Raw genomic sequence first — 22257 nt, 5'->3', positions numbered from 1 at the left:
GATGAGTTTAGATTTTCTTCTAAGAGTCCAGCTAGCGTTTGTAATACGTGGGTCACTTTTGAACCATACTTTAATCAACTTTTTTCTTCAGTCAATCTGTTTGGGGCTTTTTTTTCTGTTCTGCGATTTTTTCCATTATGTACAGGAAGATTATTTCAAATGAAATTGCGCAAGTTAGAATATCTATCTATAGGCATACATGGTCAATCTAACTAAAAATTTAATAAGCAGTAATTACTCAGTCCTGGTTATACATTCCTAAAGGCTTAATAATATAGTTTTAAGAAGAAAAAAACAAAAAACCAAAAAAAACCAAAACACAACAAAACACAGTTGTAGGGTGGCAATCTCTGTAAGAAGCCTCCTTCCCTCCCAAAACAACCACGGGTTAACTGTACTTTCCACATTTGAAATGGGGTCTACAAAGAAGTAATTTCAGCTCCTAAATAATACAAAACATGTGACTCTGTCCTTGCTAAAGGCTGAACAGTTCAATGCATAACTCAGTGAAGCTCTCAAACAAGTAATACTGGTAGGATGCAGCCTGTTAACAGAAATCAGGACAATATGCCCCGATAGCACATTTGTGTAGCAAACCTGTACGTATTAAGGGGCCGTCGTCCAGTGGTTAAGGGAGCTTGGAGCAGGAGGACAGCTCTCCCTGCAGCAGCTGTGGAGGAGGGGAAAGGGTGGGCTCTTCTGCTCCTTAGCCGCAGCGACAGCCAAATTTTCTCCAGCTCTTTCTCACGCACCTGCCCCCTCCTGCTCCTGGCCCCCTGGTCAGCACTCCATCCTCCTTTCCGAGGGGAAATCCCCAGCCCAAAGGTGACGGGAGCTGCCCTGGAGCCTGGCAGCGTTCTGGCTCCTGGCCCCAGCTACCGCATACATCTCACCGCGGGAACAGAGGGGTCTCTCCCTGCGCAGAGTTGCGTTACCGAACGCTAGAGACCCAGAGGGCTACCTCTACAGTAAGTCGACTAGACACAAGGGTAATGGAGCGTCTTCTTCCCACGTTAGCAAAACAGAAACATAACTAATTAACACAACTGCTCTGACTTTTTTTTTTTTTTCATCTCTCTGTTCTGGTGCCAGGTCCTGCTACAAATGGAGAAAACCCAGAGAGAGCCACCTTCCTAGACAGAAAAACAGCAGAATCTTAAGCCTTGAGGTTCTGCTTTGTAATTTGCTACTGGCATAAACAACAAAACAAGTCCCATTTGTTTGGTTGTTTTTTGTGGTGGTTTTTTTTTTAAGAAAAAAATCCAGACCATCCAGTGCACCTTTTCTGCACGTACACACACACGCACCAATGGAGAGCTCCAGAAGAACAGGCATGGGAACCACAAATGGTGAAAAGACATGGGCAATCTCACATTTCTGTGTTCAATTCTCATTCAGTAATGAAGCAGCAAAATGATGTATTGCAAGGAATAAATGGTCACAGAACACACATACACCCAAACACAACCATGGACACATTTTTCCCAGTTTTTTTTTTTCCTGACAGATGTTGTTACTCATCTGATTGATAGTTTCTTTCTGGCTGTGCTGAAGTTTTTGAAGAGCAACTTGGTGCTTCTTTATCAGAATGTAAGAACCTCAGTGGCAATGGACAATCAATCTCATTAATGCCACAACCAACCATCTCCACTTGAGGTTCTCTACAAACATGTTCTGGAAGTTGAAGCTGACTCTGCCCCTGTGGCACCACTCTGTTGTTTTGCCTTTTTTTTTTTTTTTTTTAAATTAACAAACACAGCATATTAATGCAAATTTGATGTTTTCTAAAAATTAGAAATGCTCAGATAATTAGTTCAGCAATATGCAAAGTCATCTATTTGGTTCTTTCCATAGATCACCTTCTGTTGTAAGTTTAAATTCCTTCACAGTTTAAAATATTGTGAAGAAATTATATGTATACTTTATGTATAGAACTATTTATATACATACACATATATACACACGACTCTGTACTTTATATAGCCATAAACACTCATTACTTAACTATTTATATTATATACACATGGCAGGAACACACACTCAGCGAAGTTGGTGCAGGCTGAAATCATTCCATCGGGTTTAATGGAATAACAACAGTGAAACCATGAGTGAGTTATCAAGAGACACAGACATACATCTATTAGATAAGTGAAAGACCAATTAAATCAGCTCTTCCATTTTCCTATTAGCGCAGGATTGTTCCCACCCCATTCCATGCTCCGTATGCACATACACAGTTATTTTGCATTCCGTTTACATGAGAGGGCAGTGGTGGTTCTTATGTGAAAGAACAGTCCATATTTATTCAGGCTCATTGCAGTCCCTTCTGCAGAAGTGTGGCACAGCTGGGTCTGGATGTCTTGGAGGACTCTGAATGCTGCGCCGCCGTTAGCTGAAAGCACCTGCTGAAGCATTATTGCATGGTTATGGGACAGCTAGCAATTGTTCACAGTCTATGAATTCTCTCTCTCCAACAAGTGGTACAACTGTATAAATACATATTTTAGCACAAAACAGTTTAACACGAGGCAAGTCCAAGTACAAATGAGACCTAAAGGCCTATGGGTGAACTTTAAAGGCCAAGAGTTCTTCAGAGTGCATGTTGTTTAAGGAACGCAAGTCAGGTAATTTCAAAAGAAGTTTTGTGAAAATAGAGGCTTCATTTGGGTGATTTTTCATGATTAAGGTCCTTAATGCACGGATTAGTGTTTCCTGAAGTGCCTCCACAGAATTGACATTTTCTATTCCGGAGCGATCTAAAGAGTAGGGGTGGGGGGTGAAGAAAGAGACAAGGGGGAGGGGGAAAAAAAAAAAAAAAAAGAAAAAAAAAAAGAGACTGAGTGGATGTAGTTTGCAACATAAAGCCACTGCAAGCATCATTCACTAAATTAAGAAGCACAAGAAAAATTAAATACTTACGCCAGAAGTTTCAAACCCACATACCAAAAGTCTTTCAAACATTATTTAGCATCAACTTTGCAAAGTATTAATCTCACACTGAACCAGCAGCATTCATCACCTTTTCTGTAATCACTTATCCATGTTTCCAGAGAAGGACAGACTGAAACACGTGCTTGAATATTTTGCTGAATCATGGCTTTCAATGCAAGGAGACAGACAGGGCACACTGAAGTAAAAATTTCAAACATTTCTCAAGGCTGCACTTAAAACCCTAAACTTAAACTGGAGGTTCACGTTTGAGGAGGAAATCCCACTCCGGACAAGTCACACTCGTATCTGCACAACAGGATCCCCAGGGACAAAGCGAGTACAAGCCTTGACATGACTGGGCACTATTTCTGAATGTGTTCAGGAGCACTTACAAAATAAAACATGAGGCACCCAAGAATTCCCAACTGAGGAAGAAAAGAAAAATTTCAACATCAAACAAATACTATGCTTTCACACACTGCACTCATCCTATGCCCAAATCATCTCTTTCAAAAGAGCTGTCTTTAAGAACATGCCTGTTGTCCTTAGGTAGAACCTAAGTAAGCAGCTTAAAAGGATGAACTTTTAAACAAAACATCTCACCTAATAACCACACACAGTAGCTGTTTTTTCCAAGCTGTAGCCTCCTTTCTTAAATGCTATGTAAATTCAGAGCACATACATACACAAGTGATGGACATGAACAAAAATGTGCTTTGATGTGTACACGTACTTAAGCACTTTGCAGAAGTAGGACACAGAATGACAACAGCTTTCTGGAGTAGCACTGAGTCAGATAGTACAGTCAGAGCAGGAATCCTTTCCTTATGCTGTCAGTGTCAATCCAACCGGACTTCTCAGGTGAACAGAGTCTAGGAAGTCTTCCTGGACTATTCACTGCAGTTCCCTACCGCTATGGGAAAAATTATTATATAATCCACTTAAGGATCCATCTTGAAGCAGGTAATGTTTTTTGTTCCTTTAGAAAGATTGTTCCAGAACCTTCTACTCTAACAATTATGAACTTTGATTAATATCAAACCATGGTTATTAGCACATATTCCAGTCTTCTGTGGAGATTGTCCATTAGGTGTGATAGCTGCTCTCTAAGACAGCATGAGTGAAGAGAAGTCTTTCTGCCTTATTTGTTAAGCTAACTATCCCACTTGTCCCCAGTTTCGCAAAACCTTTAGGTTTGCTCTATCCTGGGCAGGGATGATAAAATTTGCACACAGTGTGCCAGACGGGGTTTCTCAAGAGCTCTGTACAGTGACAGCGGTCCTGCCTTGCCTCTGAAGGCAGAAAAATGCAGCCCAGTCTTTCCCCAGCCTTGGGTAAATTACTGTAGCCTTCTCTCTTCAATTAGTCCAAGTCTTTCTTCTCCCTCTCAGTCTACCTCCAGTTGCTCCCAGTGGCCAGCAGACGTTTTTGTTAGTACTATCCCAACAAGAAAGAATAATTGAGAGTGTGTATTTTATATTCTTCTACCACAAGGCATCAACCTCGGTTAAAAGATTATCTGGTCTCTACACCTGCACGAACCGCGTTCTTTCAGCTTTGCTTCCACCTTGCTTCCGCCTTTGTCAGTGCCCATGATCCATCTTGCTATTTCCCCTCCATCTTCAACACGTCCAGCTAACTGAAGCCAGAGGCAAGGCATTCTTTTCATTTTGGAATTGTACCAAGGTAATTCCTCAGCACCACCAGAAACACTTCCACATCCTCACTGTATGCCCTGCTGCTTCTTTCTTTGCCATATGACACTAAAACAAGAGGATCTACAGAGTTACACACATTCCTTGCTACTACCCCTGCTGCTTCTTTCTGCACATTCTAAATGTCCCTCCTAAGAGTGGTTATTCATCCAGTGTTATGTGGAGATGCTTCTGACAAGTGTTCTCCCCATTAGCACCATTTACAGACTTATGAACGTTTCTTTTTTTCCACTGGCATTTTTATAAAAAAATGTAAACAACTGGAAGTATTTTTAAAAGATTTTTAAATAGTGCAGCATGGTATTTTATATTCTCCATCACTTAATCAGGATTCAACAGCCACACAGTCTTGTCTGCTTCTGGAACCGATCTAAATCTTGACTACTCTACTATCTTCCTTTCAATCTTCTCTCAGTAACTTTCATTTTGAGATGAATAAGTCTTAATGGCCTTATTCTTCCACCTTCAGTTCTTCTTCCAGTTACAGCACATTTTGCCTTTGCCTGCACCTCCATATCATTCTTTCTGATGCTGTTCCTCAACTCTTCCTCCTTCATTGAGTTCCTCCTCCACCTTATGGAGAATGACTCTCTGGGCCACACTCCTTTCACACACATTTCAATTCAGTTGCAAGTTACACAGTGAAGTTGATCCAAAAATTGCTGGATTCACAGTGACTGTCAAGGTTACTATTGCGTCTGAAATACAGTACAAATGCAGGTTTGGGCCCAAATGCCTCCTAAGGCCAATGAAGTTGTGCTTTATAAAACCCTAGAAGTATTTTCTGAAGACATCCAGGAAGGTTATGATCAGATCACAAGGTAGCAATAAAGTCCAAAGTCATGATCTGAAAAATCCTCAGCAGCTGCAAGAAGCCTAAATACCACAACACCTCCTCTTTTTGTCCTGTTGCAGCTCTGACATTGCATGCTGTACGTGTTACAAGTACGTCCCTAAGCTAAGCTCTGCTGGGACCTAGCAACAGCATGAAGCAGTGCTTAAAAGGCTGGGGTGGGGCTGGCTCTGGGCTAGAAGCACATTTAACAGACCATATACAGCCCCTCACATTCAAAACAGGTGGCACAGAGACTGATATTCTAGGGCCCAGCAGGTGAGCAAGCAAGAAGAGAGGCTGTACCCTAGATACAACATCGCACAAGGAGGGATGAGGGCTGGTTGTCAGTTCTTATTTTAAAGGTTGTCTCCAGTTCTCATGAATTTATTTTTTGAAAGATCAGATTTGTAAAGCAGGGTCTGGAAAAGCAACTAAAAGCCCAAATTTCTCTCTGATACCAGAACACTTTCACTAGCAGACTATCATGCCATGCTTCCTTCACGCTGCCATTCCTTCTGGCTTTTGAAGCTTGCAGAGTCTGTACCATGCTCTGCTCATTACAACCACTTACAAATTGAAGAGGCTACAGCTGCTCCATCCTGTGCTATCACATCTCAGGCCATGCACAAAGCTACTAGACTGAACTCTCCTACCTTGTTTACAGAGGCTTCATGCACCTGCAACACCATGCTGGGGGGGGCCCTCCATAAGAAAGATGTGGGTCTTCCACATGAGTGGTTTAGAAGTCCACTTGTGCAAGAAGTGAGTGGCCTCCAAATGCTGGCTTGCCGTACAAGAAGTGGGCACTACTAGCGTTCCTGCTAGCTACCTCTAGAGAGCTCCTTACCCAGCAAGCAGGGATTCTGCATCTTGTATTCCAGGCTCTATATGCAGAGCTAATGTGCCTAATTTGTGGCTTTAGATAATACTACAGAAGTAGGTGCTTAATCCTTCTTTGAATCTGGGCCAGGGTGTTCTGCATATCCAGGGACTGAAACAAGATACAAGGCCAGTGAAGATCTTAGTGGATTGGCAGACCTTCAGCGGTAAGAAGTCACGATGCAGATGAATAGAGCTTTCTTGCTGACATAGGCAGAGATCAAATTGTTGGATTTAGACTTAAGTAAGATACGCAATAAACTTCAATGACGACACTTGGAAGTAAAAATACCACCTTATCCCAAGACTTAGGCTGTGCAAGTCAGAAGTAATTTCACTGATGCTGTCCTGTGAAACTCAGATGAGTCAGACAAATGGCTTCTAAATAGCCATCGGGCAGCTATGAGATGTATTTTTGCATTCTATAGAAAGTAGCAGGAAAATATCAGCCCATTGCCACATTTTTCCAAAAGGCAAATATTAGAAAGAGCAGGTATGTAAAAAAGTAAATTACAGGCTGCTAGTAGCTTAAAACCTACTGAATTGCACTTAGACATGAAATAACAAGGTATACATTTTACAGAAATCTTTTAATAGAGAGCCATATTCAAAATTGGGCAAAGGTGTAAGTTAACTTTCTCTCCTTACCAGCAGATACCAGGACAACCGCTGTAAACAAACTCATTTCCTCATCACTAAGTTGCAGGGCATTTAATTTCTCACTAAATTCAAACATTGAGTTGAGCAGATCACCAGCTCCCATCGAATGCAAGTCGTCCACACTGTACTTCTTTCCACTAAGGAAGGTGACAGTACGTTCCTTTGCATCAAACAAAGATGCAAACCGTACCATTAAAACCTGGTGAAAGAAAAAAAGAAAAACAAAACCAGATAAATATAGGTGGATTTCTAGAAAAGCCAAAGAAAAAATTAAACCTTTTTTTAACATCATTCAAACTGTCTCATTAACCGCTGTACAAGCATTCTATACAGAAACTGACAGCATGCTATTGAGCTGTAAAAATCAGTGCAAGCTCTGGCCCAGTAGTCTGAGAGAAACAAACAAGTGAAAAAATTAGCGAGTGGATGCAGGGGAGGGGCTGTAGCACATGAAAGGGAGGAAAACTGAAATTTAAGCCTCAGACAGCCTGAGCCACAAAGACAATGCCATTCATAAATAGGCCAGTAGGACAACTTGCTTAAGCCACTGAACAGCCAAAGGCATACTGAGCAATAAAAGAAATCTTTCTTTGGCCACATGTATGAGGAGCAAAATGAAGGTATTGAACCAGATTCTTGCTTGGTATAAGCTGGAGCAGCTCCACTGACATAATGCTGATTTACACCACCTGATGATCTGGCCCACTAGGCATTCTTTGGGAAAGCACCATGCCACATCGCTGCTCCCACAGGAATGTTAATGTGCTCTGGCAGAAAAGGAGCCACATGTACAGCCCTCAAAAAGCTACGGAAGCAGGGCTTGAAACGGCACCTGGTCTGTAGCTGCAGCTGGGAATACCCTTTTGGTGTAAGCACCTGGGCTGGAGCAGTTGACATGTGCTGAACTTACCCCTCTGGGCTGAAATTTCTCTTGTGGTTTCTCAGTCGTATTGTGAAATGTTTCCCTCTGGAATGGCTTGTAAAGTTTCGTTTGTTCATGTTCAACAACCTCATTTACATTTAAGGTTTAAGTTGCACACAACAGCCACCTTATTTGGAGAGAATGAACCAACTGGCATTGGTTAAAACTTCAGACTTGCTGTAATTTCTTGGTGTGACAGTCGCCTCTTCTCACTTACCCTATATAACTGCATTAATTTAAATGTTTACTACAGATGACAGGAGAACCAGATTTTCAGCAAAGGCTAGTGCCTTTGACAAGCTTAAAAAAGGAGGGTTCAAAAAAATCAAACTGTTTGAGAATTCAAACACCATTCATGCACATTACATGACCTGCTCCTAAATTTAAACAGCCAAATGACATGCAGCAATCTTGATGGACACATGAGCGCTATATATTATTCACCTTGGTCACCTAAGCTATATGTCCTTTGATGACATTAACTACAGAGTGCAGAAACCTAGGTGCTGAAGCCCTCAGTATACAACAGAAGGAGACAAAGGGGAGACAGACAAAGCTGAACTTGTGCATTAGCAGGGACCCACCAGGTACTCAACAACTCTCCAGTTCAAAATGGTATTCCCCTTACAGAACTGGGCTTTAGAAACATGAACTTTCAATAATGAGCGACCACTATTAAAGTTAGTATTCAAAAACCAAAGCCCATGAAGCTGTGGTGATTTATACTAAGGCAAAGACCTTGCCCATAGATTTCAGTGTCACCATTCTAACTCAAGGAAAAATAGTTTGGACTATGGTATAGCACATGTTTCACTTCAAGCCAGACTCCTATTTGTGCATGCTGAGGATATACCTGATCAACCCTACCACCTGACTATAGCAATATAAGCACACAAAATCTGCACACAGGCAAGTGCTTGCTCACTTCCCCACCACCTGTAGCCAAACAACCAAGTTTGTGAGTCTGTGCAGAAATTGAGTCACTACCTCAATGGATCCAAGGGGCTTGTTAGCTCTACCATCAACTACATTTGGACTGGGGGCTTGTGGAGGTGGGGGAGGACCCATTCAAATCCAGTCCTTATTTTAGGCTCACTGCTGTTTCTGAGCTGGCTCCCATACAAAGCCATGCAAATGCCACCATGATATACTGAGCTCCCCAATACTCCCAATTCTAAGAGGGCTTTTTAGCTTACGTGTGTGTGAATATATATAGCTATGCTGCTTCTGTACCAACATTGTCTTCATGCATCTTCTTACCCCCAAATGAACAAGCACTCCTTGAGTATGAGCTGCTGGTATGCACAGTGCCAGGACAGCCACACACTGATGCCCACGGGAGCCAAAACAGGCTCCAAGGCAGTACTTCTACTCAGGTTCTTCTATTAACATGCAGATGTTGGGATATCCTAGTTTAGTCACCCAGAAGACAGAAATGACCTTGTATGCACCAGGCTTTCAAGATGTTTTTGCCTCTATTGCAATGGTTTCATTAACCCTGTTTTGTTGGGTTTTTTTCCACTGCTCTGCAGCATATTTTTTTTTTTCTGTTGCTAAAATGCCACATAGTCCTTTAACTACAGTACCAGCTGACTAACAGAAATCATTAATGTTTCTTATAAACAAGTGAATAGGGATAAGCATGCAGCCGTACATTATTATTAATTCCCCTGGATATAGAAACCTTCTTATCAGCAGTGCTTGTAACTGGCAAAAAGGCATAGGAATGAGGCTTGAGAAAAGCTTGAAGTGAAGAAAGGCCAAGACAAAACATTTTACTTGCAAAACATGAAGGTTTGGCTTTACATTACAGGAAAAGTTCAAGCTTGATTATCCACCCTCCTTGAGGGCACTGGACAGTATACCACTTTGCAGAGGAAGAAACCAACATTTTTGTGTAATGTGAACAGCAACGTAAAAGGCTGTAGCTGAAGAAGTTAAAATACAGCCCTTAGCTACAGGAGTTGTAGATGAATATTAAAAGCTGAAGAATAAGCACAACAGCAAAAAATACATGATGGCAAAATGGAAGAAACAGAGAAACTGACACGCTCCAGGCACCACGTCTTCCAGTATAACTTGTACCTTCCAACCCAACAGTTACCCATTTTAGAGCCAGGCTGTATAAATGCAGATAAAAGACCCGACACATTACACGAGAAATGTCTTCAGTTCAGGCAAATATGAAATGCAGCATCCCTCTTTGAAAGAATAAATCAAGTAAACAAGAGCAAAAATGTCACCAGCCCTGCCCTCCCCAGAAAAGCACAGTAACATTGAATACTTGGGACTTAGCTCCTCTGACCCTCTATGTTTAAATTTCACATTTGAATGCTTATAAAATGTGCATGGTCTCCAACAGACACAAGGGCCTGGAACAGCAACTAAATCCTTAAGTAAAGGTCCCCTGGTGAAGGTCACCAATTATAAAACAGCACCAAGCTCTCTGGTATCATTCCCAGTTTAACACCACTAATTCACATATGTGCCATGCTTCCAAGTGGGTGAAATTAACCACGAGGACCTGGTGGGATTAGTCTGGAGTAAGTCAGGCTGCAGCTGGTACACAGTATCTACAGAGCTGCAGCAGTACAGCTAGTTATCAGTGTTATGGCTTTGGAGGCAGAGGCTTCAGCAACCCCCAGTTGCCAGCAAAGGCTAGTGGTGACTGGTCAGGACGGATGTTCTGCCTTTGGCAGGGAGCACAGTGGCAGAAGGAAGGACATACAGAGCAATAAATGCATTCCTCTACAAAACTGTTAAGTCAATAGATAGCTTTCTAAACTATCCACCCTTCCAGATGCAGTCTGCTTCTCTCCAGGCTAAGCAAAGGTAACTATCAAAGTAACCGCTGCTACACAAAACCAAGAAGCTCCTCATTAGTCATTTATTAATGCCCAGGGAAGAGGAAAGGGTAAAAGGGCTGAGCACTTTTGAGCTTCTCGGAAGAGGGACAGCTCACCAAGATTTGGCCAAACAGAAGCACTGGACACCATCAGCTTGAGGAAAGCTCACAGCTAGTATCCACAAACAAGCTGGTTCTGCCCAGTATAACCCAGTTCTATTTATTTTTGTTCTTAAAGGGTCAGACTGATGTACAGCTTGTCAGGTCCACGCTATACACACAGTGGCCTCACCTCAAAGGTCCCAGCCTTCAGAAGATTAACCTGGTCATGTTGGGAGAGATCTCGGAAACCTGGGATGCGCTTGGCGAACTCCACCACTTCCTTCACCGCAGGGGTAAAACTCAGGGAAAACTCTTCCCAGACTTCATGGCCAGACTTGTTTGGGTCCACGTGGGGAGTCTTACTCATTGGGCAGACCTGATGTTTACAGAACATAAAACAACTCTTAAAAATACCGTTCCAAATACTGACAAATACTTGAAAGACACAGGTTTCTTTTTCAAGAAAACTTTGCAATGATGCATAGAGAAAAAAATACCAGAATACTGGTACTCCCAGTCAAGTCACAAAGCAACTGAATTTCTCCCCCTCCCTTTAAAACAAACAAGCAATAAAAAACCCTATGTCAGTGCATTAGCACTCTGTTTCTAAATTTGCTGACCTTGGAGAGAACCCAGGTTACGCTTTTCTTCCCTGTTGTCACTCATGCCTGACATCTAGATTTCTCTTACTTGTATTATCCCTGTAATCTCGCAATTAATCGTGATTTCACAATCAATTGCTTGCAATCTCACAGTCACTAGTACATTCATTCTCATATATCTTTCTTGTTTTACAGGCAACCAAAGTGATTCAGTCAAGGTGACAAAGGTGTCAACACCAGAACAAGGAACCGAGCCTTGGTTTCCTGAGTCACAGGTTTACACCCTCATTAACAGGACAACCTTCCTCTCCTACGTATTTGCTTTTATTTGTATCACTGAAGGAGGACCAATGAACTGATATTCCAATTTTGCCCAGTCACAAGACAACGAAATGCTCTTTCTTTTATATAAACATACAGCAATTTTTTTGTAGGAAAGTCTGAATCCATTACAATGAGATCAGACGTATCAGTCAAGGCTGACTGCCAGTAAATTCCCTCTGTAAAACCCAACCAGATGCTCTGAGATACTTTCAGTTCTGCTTTCTAAAATTTACATCTTTTAATGAAGTTTAAACCTTTTAATATTCATTTCACCTGTCATCATCAAGGACGAGAATTCCTTTTAAGTATTCCTCCCAAGTATACTAAACAGTGTGTGTAATCTTATATAATGTCACCAAATAGAAAACAGTGAAATAGATTAGTAATTCCCTCAGAGCTACGCTGCTTTTGCAGGGCATCTTAAATCTGATAATTGCCTAGCAATTCTTTGCATGGAAGGTCCTAAGATCCATTACTAACATTCATTACAAGAATATATTCAACAGGTATATATACGTGTGTGTGCATATGTATTCGGCAACAGCTAGGGAAAACAAGATGGAGAGAGACAGATATACATTTCTGTTTTGTTGGGTTTTTTCCCCAAATATCAGTTACTAACTGGGCAGTCAATATGCAGAAAGCTCTCCCCAAAAGACAAAGAACAGAATTGCAGATTTCTTGGTTCAGTTGTGAATCACAACATCATTTGTGTGTCTGAGGACAACGCCCAAAACCAAATGATTACTTGTGGGGTAGAGGAAGACCTTTTCCATAAACTGAAAATCATAAAATATTTTGGCAAAAGAAAAGGTCTAGGCACACAACCAGAAGGACAGCAGACACTAACCACTGCTCCGTCCATGATACTGCAACAGTTCATGCAGGTATTGTTAAAAATACAGTACTCCCTGAATATAAGGAATGTTCAGCATGCCGCTCTGAACCAGACATAAAAAGCACTTCAGTTTCTTATCCTACCATGGATTACCCTAGCTCCCAGGCACTCGGTCTTGAGAGAAAACTGCCACCTTCCACCCCTGTGTATTACGTCTAAGCTCTCTTGAGAGACCTCTGCCCAGGAGTCCTTCCTATGGGAGGAGCTGTCAGCTTGTGCAGTCACTTGCTCTCTTTAGAGGAACCTCTTCAGGAACAACCTGTTCTGCTTTTCTGGTTGTGAGGGTATCGAGTAAAAAAAACAAAACCCTGAACATCTGCCTCTATACTGGTTCAGGGCCTAATTACACTCCCTTACAGCTACTGACTCATTTGGTTGGATCCGGCTCCCATTGAGTTCTCTGGCAAAACCCTCGCTTGTGTCAGGGATGCAGGGAGGGGGACCACAGTGCTCTGTTGGGTTTGGGTTTGTTTCCTCATCGTCGGCTGCATTAAACCTCCCTGCAGCTGCTATGCACAGGTCAAACTGACTGGTTGGGCCTCTGCAGGCAGCGTCACTCCCTGCCTGCCCACTGACAGGTTTAACTTCTGCTTCTCAGGAGTGCCAAGAATGCCGTTGTAGTGACTCCACATACTTTCCCTGCGAGGAAGAAAGGTTAGGAGGTGTAGTGCCCAGAGTCTGCAATTAAGGTCAGAGCCTGCTAGGGATGGCACGGTCCATATATGCAGTAGCCAAAGAAGAAAAAAAAAAAAACAAACAAAAAACAACAAACAACGAACCCAACCAAGCAAACAAAAAAACTCAACAAAAAAGGAAATCCAGCATCAAAACAAACAGCATTCACTGTGTGGAGACTTTCAGGGGCCTTCAAGCACCCATGAAGAATCTTTACTAACTAGGAAGAAGAAAAACACTGGCAGCTCAAGTACTTCAGAAAGGTCAGGGGCTCACACTTCTCGACAGGAGTGCAGGATGAGAATGAGGATGTTATGTTCTCTCATCCCAGGCGGTTCCAGTGATAAAGAGAAGGACAATCTATTTTAAGGGGCTTACAGAACCGGTTGCCTGAATGGCAGAGAAACAGCAGGTGCAAGGCAAATGGGAGGGACCTGTTAAGGAAAAAAAAAAAAACATATACAAGAAAATAGGAAGCATTCTTGTTAAGAATTCAGTGAGAAAATGCTCTAGCAAAGTCATCTAAGGTACCCAGAAGTGTATTCAGAGTCTCACTTGTATAAGTACTACAGAAAAGACCCTGAACTTCTCTCAAAGCAGTTTAGCCATGCATCTTCCTCCTGCCTCTGTTCAAATTTGAAGATGTCTCCTCTTCTACGGAAGGAGGATAGTCTGTGAGTCCCACTGAGTCTTTATTTTACATTGCCTATAACAGAATAAGCCTACCCCCATTAAAACAAAACAATATTAAAAAAAACAACCAAACAAAAAACAACAACAAAAAAATCCAGCAAGAAAGATTTTAGAACACACTAGCACGGCATGCAAACACACTGGCTTAAAATCCTAGCCCTGAGGTTTCACCCCAGAAATTTGCTCTAAATACTTTTAAGGAAAATACAGCATATCTGACTGTGTAGATTTTTTTAAAAGAAGTCTTCAAGAGGACTGAGTGAAGAAGGGCATTTATAAACTCCTAACATCCGTTTTCATTTTTAAGTCAAACCAGGTAAAAAACCCATGGGTTTTCTTCAACCAGTGCTCTTTGACATTAGTCTACTTTCAATAAGATACAAACTGAGCCAAGAAACTCCACCACTTGTATGATTTCAACTCCTCCACACAACTCAATTCATTACTCTCCACCACAGTTTGCGCTACCAAACTTGTGTCACTATTTTAAGTTTCAGCAGTTGTGCCAGTTGTGTGCAGCTTCACTGACTAAAGAGGCACAGCTGGATCACACCCACCACTAAGCCTTCCGCTAAGTGAAATCAAACAATTGATATCAATATACCAGATGCATTCTTCCTCCAGTGCTGCAAGAGTAAGTGGTATTCTTGTTTGGAGAGAAGCCATCTTCTGGGATCCTATCACACAGCCTCTGAGTATAACCACTGGGGAAGTTCATACAGTGGCTGTTTGTGAAACACATGGCGTGGCCACTTGGATAATGCATTGCGCTTCTCCCTTTGTACTGTCCACCAAGGTGCTGCTCCCTTTCAGGGTACTGAGGGCCACCGAGCCCACTAACACAGTGCTCGCTGTTCAAGATATACTGCTCAGTGTTCTTTGTCACTCTCTCCCCACTCTGGGACTGCATCATCTCTGCTGGCTTTTGAGACTGTTCTTGGTTGTACATGAAAGTGTCTTTGTGGGCCCTAGTGACCATACCGATCACTTCTTCCTTAGCCATGTCAATGCTAGGAGGGGGAGAAGGGCTTTTGATGGTTTCCCGTTCTTGTTTGGGCTTGGAGGACAGGTCTTCTTGAGGTGCTTGATCTTGATGTTCTGTTAATGCTTCATTGGGTAAGTGACCACTGAACTGACTGTTCATCATGGTTTTCATGGCACTCTGCATTTCAATCAGCATCCTCTGTTTTTCACGCTTGGGAATACGGCCAAATCGAACAGCTACCAAGGTGAAAAATGAGAAGTGGTTGGAAGAAAAAGAAAAGGGGGCGGGGGGGGGAAAAAAAAAGAAAAAAGTCAATCCTGAAAGTGTTAGCATGCACACACACAGAGAATACACATCCCAAACAAAAATCTTGCCTTTTAAGGGAGACATTAACTGCTCTCTTTCCTACAGCAGGGATATGACCACTGAAGTCAAGGAGCATAGGATCAGCGTGAGATATGAAATGTATGCTGTCGCTTACATACAAAGAGAAGGCAGCTCTAAAGCACACAATCTCTAAAACCTTTTCCCCTTTTGCTACAAGCCTGGCCATGGACTATATACACAGTTGTGTTAGTTAATTGTCAGGCTTTAAGATTGGATCAATTAAATCAGTACAACTTTGTGAGCTGACAATTAGTTGAATGTAAACACAGTTCCTATCATATTTGAATAGAAGTCCTACAAGACAGCTCCTCACGGAACAATTATATAATTTGCCAAAACAGTTAAGAGAGTCAATGCTGAATGAAGCTTACCTTGCCAAATTTTCCCGATAACTTTGCCTTGACAAGGACATTTTCTGCTGGCAAGGGGATGGGCACCATTGTGGCTGCAGCACTTTTGACCCTGTCCTAGGGAATCTACAACTGCCTCTATCCTGCCCAACCGCAGCCTTACAAGGGCTCATAACCAGTTTCGACTGATGTAATTATGTTCACGCAGTAGTCCGTCATTAATGTAACCAAATCTCTTTCATTAAAGCAGGTGCAACCTTGTGCGCAAACAAGCGCCTAGGGGATGAAATAACTCCTATGCACAACAAGAACTCGAAACAATTATTTAAAATAAGTTTTAACACTCCACCCACTAAATTATTAACAGCCTAAGATTCCTAGTTCTTGTGAAATAAACAGCCAGAGAAAATTAAAAAGTGAAACAGAAGGAAGAGTTCTGTGACAGGTTTGTGACAGTAAGTTGTAGCAGACTAATGAACTACACTTTCAGCATTACATTTTTAATGAAGTCACAAGAAGAGGATAGCCAGCAAGGTGGTCAGAGACATAGCTCAACATTACCTTTTCCTCCTTGCCTTCCTGCTCCCTCCAAGAAAAAAATAAAGAACCAAGCAGATGGATGCTCATCCCATGCGCCCAAACCAAACTCTTTAAGCTCTATAATGATTACTCTAAGGCCATCGGCTTGGGCAGAATTCCTTTCCATTGCAAAAGCAACAGTAACAAAACACCAAAAAAAAAAAAAAAAAAGAGAGAAGACTCTTGTTCAGATTCAGGCAGGATACAGCTATAAATATTAACTCATTAAACCAAAATTGAGACTCTTGTTACAACCGTCCCCCTAACAGACCACTGCAGCACACCCCACCGGAGACAGGAGGACAGCTCTGCAGCCAGTGTTACGTTACCAGTTCAGGGGAGTCATGGAGCAAGAAGGCAAGTTGATCTAAATGCTCTCGGACAGAGAACCTGTCCCTGACAATCGGGCTGGCTGCGTTTTCTGCCATTAAGACCTTTAGCAATCGGTTTTGAGGTGGGTAGCAGATTCCCTCTCAGATGATCACCACTCAGTAGAGGAACATACCATCTCTTGACATCCCAACAGACAGGCATTTTTTGAAACGACACTGCTGGCATCTGTTCCTATTCATTCTCATTATAGAACAGTTGTTATTCTTCAAGCACTTCTTATACTGGATGTTTTGCTGAATGCTTCTTCTGAAAAAACCCTGTAAACAAACAAACAAAAAAACCCCCACAACTATTACTACAGCACATGTCAAACCCTCCTGCCAAGATTCATCTCCGCAAGCACAAAAAACTTCACTGCAATTCATCAGCTGCTTCAAAGCCATCAGCCTGAAGTGATTTTAAAGAACTTGCTACTCCTCATGACTTGCTTCCCCTTCATATGTGATCTGGGTATAATGCAAACTAGTTATGATTTCTAATTATAGAAGATGCTAAGTTGTTCCTTGCATAGTCAGCACTTAAGAGCAAAATGTCTCCAGTATTACCTTTATCACTGTACAGAGAGTTTATAAGATATGCCCTCAACCTCCTATGACATCAAGTGCAAAGATGAAAGTCAGAAATCAGATCTTTTCACTTCAATTTCCATAATGGCACCAAAACCATCCTGTTGCACCATATGACCTTCAAAGGTGATTCTTCCACACAACCCTTAGGTGGATAAACTCCTTCACAGAGCATAACATTTGCAGCATTACAGTATCAGAAAACATAGATCTACTGATGGGTGAACATGCAAGCACCCCCTTCTGGCTTTCCACGTGGTAAAGAATTACTTTTCCAAAGCTGTTTTGTTCTGTGTCCCAGCCCAGGTGAGGACTTGCACCCCCCATCTCTTAATGCAATTAACATTCACGTGTCTTGCGTGACACGGTTCTTGCCACCTCTGCCTCCAGTTCTTGCTCTCTGCCGCGCACTCCAGGTCAGGCAGGATTAGACAAGGGGCGAGAACAGAAAGTACTGCAGAGTTTGAAAAATGCTGTGTATTGCTAAGTGTGCCTTTTCCTACAACTTATACGCCGTCTGAAATTTCTCAGATTTAAGTTCAACAGAGAAGCATGCCAATATTTTTTCAGCAGTATCACCCCTTTTTCCCCACATGGAGAACTTGAGCATTTCACCAGCAGAAAGGTGAGCAGAAATATACCTCACCTTGCAGCCCTCACAGGCATGAACACCATAATGAAATCCTGAAGCGACATCTCCACAGACTTTGCAAAGAAGAACCATGCCATTAAATTCTAGAATCAGAACAGAAAAGTCAAGGATATAGAAAACCAATGACAACTGCAGGAACATGTTTACAGCTTTTAAAACCTGGACTAAAAGTAAAATGTATCAACATACAAAAAAAACCACAGCAGAGGAACACACAAGAAGAATGTACAAAAATCCCCAACAGTTCAGAAGGTACCAGCTCAAGGGAGGGGGGAAAGAAGACAAACATGAAGCACCCAACAGAACAGGGAGAAAGCATATATTCACTGGACTTTCAATCACAGTAGCATTGTACTCAACTGTAGAAAAAGAAAGTCTGCTTATGTTTACATACCTTTAAAAGGACCATTTAATTAACTAGGCCACGGAAGTTCGGGCTCAATCTGTTTTTCCATCAGGACAAGTAAGCCCAATATCAAGGCTACAGTTTCCCCAACAAAGAATAAACACCCTTTCTTAAAAATACAAATATTAAAGGACACTAAATTTTATTATATATTGTAAACAAGTCATACGTTCTACCTATCTGGTAACAATTTAGGAGTGCTAACTCAGCCACATCTAAATATGTAAAGACTCATTTGACTGCATATCCAGAATGGCATGCTTGCACACTTGAACTTGAAAATACCTTTCTCAGCCCTCTAAATACATTAATGGTTTGGGTTTTTTAAGTTTTTCCCCCCCTATTTTATTTCAGCTTGTCAATAAAGGTTTTCTGCAAGTCCTAAATCCTAGTCTAACGCCGGTTTCACTGAAGCCAATTTTACCAGTGACTTTGGTAACCACAAAGTTACCTTACGAGTGAGCAACAAAGACAGCTGGAAATACTCCCACTGAACCATAGTCTACCAGAAAGTACTTTATTTGACATTTGGGCTTCATTTGTAAAGAGAAACTAAAACCTTTTTTTCTTTTTTTTAAGGTTTTGAAAAAGAACCAAGCCACAAAATTCCCTTTGTTTGTTTTTTGTTTTTTTTTTTAACAGAGATAACATTTTTAGATGAGCACTAGCTATCTATCTATACATCTGAACAGTTTACAACACGTTTCATCTTCAGGAACTTCTGCCCTGATACCAAAACCCTAGTTGTTAGCAAATTTTTAGGAGGAAGTAAAGGTTCTTACTAAGAACTTTGAGTAGGAACAATTAAAAAAAAAAAAAAAAGAAAGGCTTTTAAGGTAGAACTGTTAGATATTTATTCTAGCTTCGTAACAATTCAAAATGGTAAAACAATTCTGCCAATAAAAGAATTCAGCCTTCAAAAGAATAGTCTAAATTCCAGCTGAGTGTTTGTTGAAACACTCATTCCAGTACTCAGTTTGATTCCTGCCCTTCCGAAACTATTCAGATATAGTTCTTTATCGTTGATCTGCTCTCATTACCAAAAAAAGTGTGAAGCAAATAGCTGGAGCTAGATTGTTAAATGCATTTTAAAAGGCTATCCTCTAGTTCTAGCTTATGAGCACTTTGGTTTTTACATCCACAAATTAAGACTTGGAATCAAAAAGATAAAGGTCCCAGATACAGCTGTAAATATAATATAATGTTTTGGTAATTTATTTATTTTGTTCCTCAAAGAAATTAGGGGGGTGGGAGGGAGGTGAAGGGGCAGGGGAGGGATTATGAAAAAACAGAAACTAGATTTGCAAGACAGCCCCATAAATACTTCTGAAGGCACTATTACCTTTACTTCATTGCACCTTTTTAACCAAGTGTTTGATTTTTATTCAGATCAGTTTTCACTAGTGAAAATCTGAAGTAAAGCTGGACTGTATTTATGGACTGTTTGAAGTCAGCAGCAATGGGACTTCCATCTATTGGCATTTGTACGGCAATACCATCTGCATTACCGTACATACAACGCAAAAAGAAAAAAACGGAGGCTTTGCTGTGTCACAGCTTGTCACAGCAAGCCACACGGCGGGCCTGGTTGTAACATATGCATCCGTAATATGTAAGGGGAAAACAGTGGTTTCGGGAACCGGCACCAAACATACTTGTGACTCCATTATGGCCTTTTGTCAAACCAGCAACACTCGACTGGTTTGTTTTAATAGTCTCCTCCAGCCGATCGCTCTTCGGTGCCCCGTCAGAGCCCTCGCTGCTCCGGCCATTGCAGCCGCTTTCCGAGGAGGAGCTGTTTGGAGAAGATGGTACAGGCGAAGAGGACGACTGGAAACCGCTGTCTGAGCTCTCGCTGTGACATGAGGCTGGGCTAGATGCCGAGCTTGAAGAGCTGATGTAAGCTATCACACCCCCTAAGGCAAGAGAAAAAAGGCAGCACGTAGTGACATAACAAGCAGACATGCACCACTGCCATGTGAGCCACGCCGTGACCCAGCACCACCAGACCCAGCCATCACGTGTCCCTGGGCGCACTCGTTTCCCTACCTCCACCTTGCTTCTCTCCTTTTTTCAACAGCTGACTTCCCAGTCTGCCCCATCCCCTTCTCCCATCTTGTCAGCCTCCTCCGATCCAAGTCGAGATGAAACGGCAGAACCAAAAGATGGAGCAACAAGCTATGGTGCTGGCAGGACGGGGCAGCGGGGATAGGGCACGGGGTGGCCCAGGGAGGGTTTCCCTGGCCACCCTCTGAGCAGAGCTTGTCTGAAGCCACAGCAAAGACAGGATCGTACAGCGTTGTGGAGCCAGAAGGCAAACAAGCTAGGTTAGGGACAGAAATAGGGCAGGGAGAAAGACTTCACGCAGGCTACGCACCAGAGGCACAGAAAGGAAGGGCTCACAGTGCAGAAGGTAAGGGAGCAAGGGAAAGAAATAGCGCTGCAGCCTGCTTAGCCTACTGAAGGCCATTTGTCTGACTGCAAGCATTTGTAGCCTTTCTAGCACCAGCTAAACTCCAACTGCCAGGCTGCCATTTGCAAGCAGCCTCTGTCCTGCCGCGTCTTGCAATCTGACACACTTGAGAATCCCTCAGATGAAACAGCTTTTTGTTCTCAGGCAGACCTGGGAGCAGTGCTGGCTTTTCACAGGCTCCTTTTTCTTGCTTGTAAGCAAGATAAATTGTTTTCACTTCATTTGAGTTTGTCTCCAACAATCAGTACTTCAAAAGTAAATATAAAAACATTTGATACTTCACACAAAAATTTCAACAGCAAAAGCCACGCAACTGTTTAAATAAATTACACTCAGCATCTCTGTTTTATGCCTGTGTTGCTCTGTGAAGCCTCTTCACAGATGACTCAGGACACTGCAGCAAGGAACTCCACACACCAGTTAAGAATCAAAAACTTTAAAAGGGCCATGCACTGGCTTTCTTTGGAAGAAAAAAGAAAGAAGTAGAGTCCTTCATCAACTGACATGGCATGGCAGGACAGGGCTGTAGCCCCTTACATCAGCCATCGCCTCCTCACAGATAAAGGCTGTTACACCTATTAGGCAGCAGTGTTACACAACCCTAGAAAATATCACTGCTGCAGGAAGAAATCCTGACTTACAATTTTTCATTACTTTGATCAGCTGTAATGGTCCTCTTAGCATTGCTACGGCAGCTTCGCTGGCCCATTTCCTCCTTAACATTTCATTTTTTCTACCAAGGAAACCGCCACCGACACCCTAAAGAGCGCGCAGCCAAGGAGCCCCCGGCAGAGCCGCTGCGGAGCAGAAGTCAGACCAAGCGGCCATGCGACACGTACGCTACACGCAGACCGCTTCTCACGTTCCTGGCCCCCAGTGCCCCTACGCCGCATCGCAGTGGTCGTTCCTGCACAGATTTTATTTATTTATTTATTTATTTTAAGAGATCCTCTACGCAGCGTAGCAGGCATCCAGGGTCAAGTTTTTGGAGAAAGGAAGGTTGCAATGGACACGGAGATCCCGCAACAGCGTGAGAAAAAGACACCATCAACCGCCCGTGCTAGGGTAAGACACCACCAATTTGACAAAGGTCCTGCTATCTCACGGCGCCGCACGCGCCTCTGCCAGGTGCCAGGGCAAAGCTCACAGTCCACCTGCTCCAAGGGAGGCACTGAATGTCTCGGCGGGCACCATCCTTATCCGCAAGGGGCGGAGCAGGGCACGCAAACAGGGCCCCTGCAGGGAACTCCATGTTCCTCCGCGCTGCCGCCTCGCCCCCTGCTATCTTTAAAGCCTGCCTCATAGAGAGGGATGCTCTTTTTCCCTCCAGGGTAACACCAACGTCATAGGGGACCACGGACAGAGAGTTTCGGGAGGGGAGGGGG

General features: G+C 42.6%; 1 protein-coding gene across 1 annotated transcript; it reads right to left on the bottom strand.

The window, feature by feature from the left end:
* Window positions 1-1750: 1750 nt before the first annotated feature.
* LOC104617143 (nuclear receptor subfamily 1 group D member 2-like) lies at window positions 1751-20463 on the bottom strand. Its single transcript, XM_010282379.1, is given in 8 exon segments — window positions 1751-2756; window positions 7009-7219; window positions 11080-11265; window positions 14686-15302; window positions 16888-17032; window positions 17988-18076; window positions 20055-20172; window positions 20174-20463. Coding segments are annotated over 8 exon segments (1653 nt in total). The 5' UTR covers window positions 20264-20463; the 3' UTR covers window positions 1751-2559.
* Window positions 20464-22257: the final 1794 nt, after the last annotated feature.

This window comes from Phaethon lepturus, unplaced genomic scaffold (assembly GCF_000687285.1).
Source record: "Phaethon lepturus isolate BGI_N335 unplaced genomic scaffold, ASM68728v1 scaffold16662, whole genome shotgun sequence".
Classification (NCBI taxonomy): domain Eukaryota; kingdom Metazoa; phylum Chordata; class Aves; order Phaethontiformes; family Phaethontidae; genus Phaethon; species Phaethon lepturus.
The sequence above is the reverse complement of the archived record's forward strand: the minus strand, read 5'-3'. Positions and strand labels throughout refer to the sequence as shown.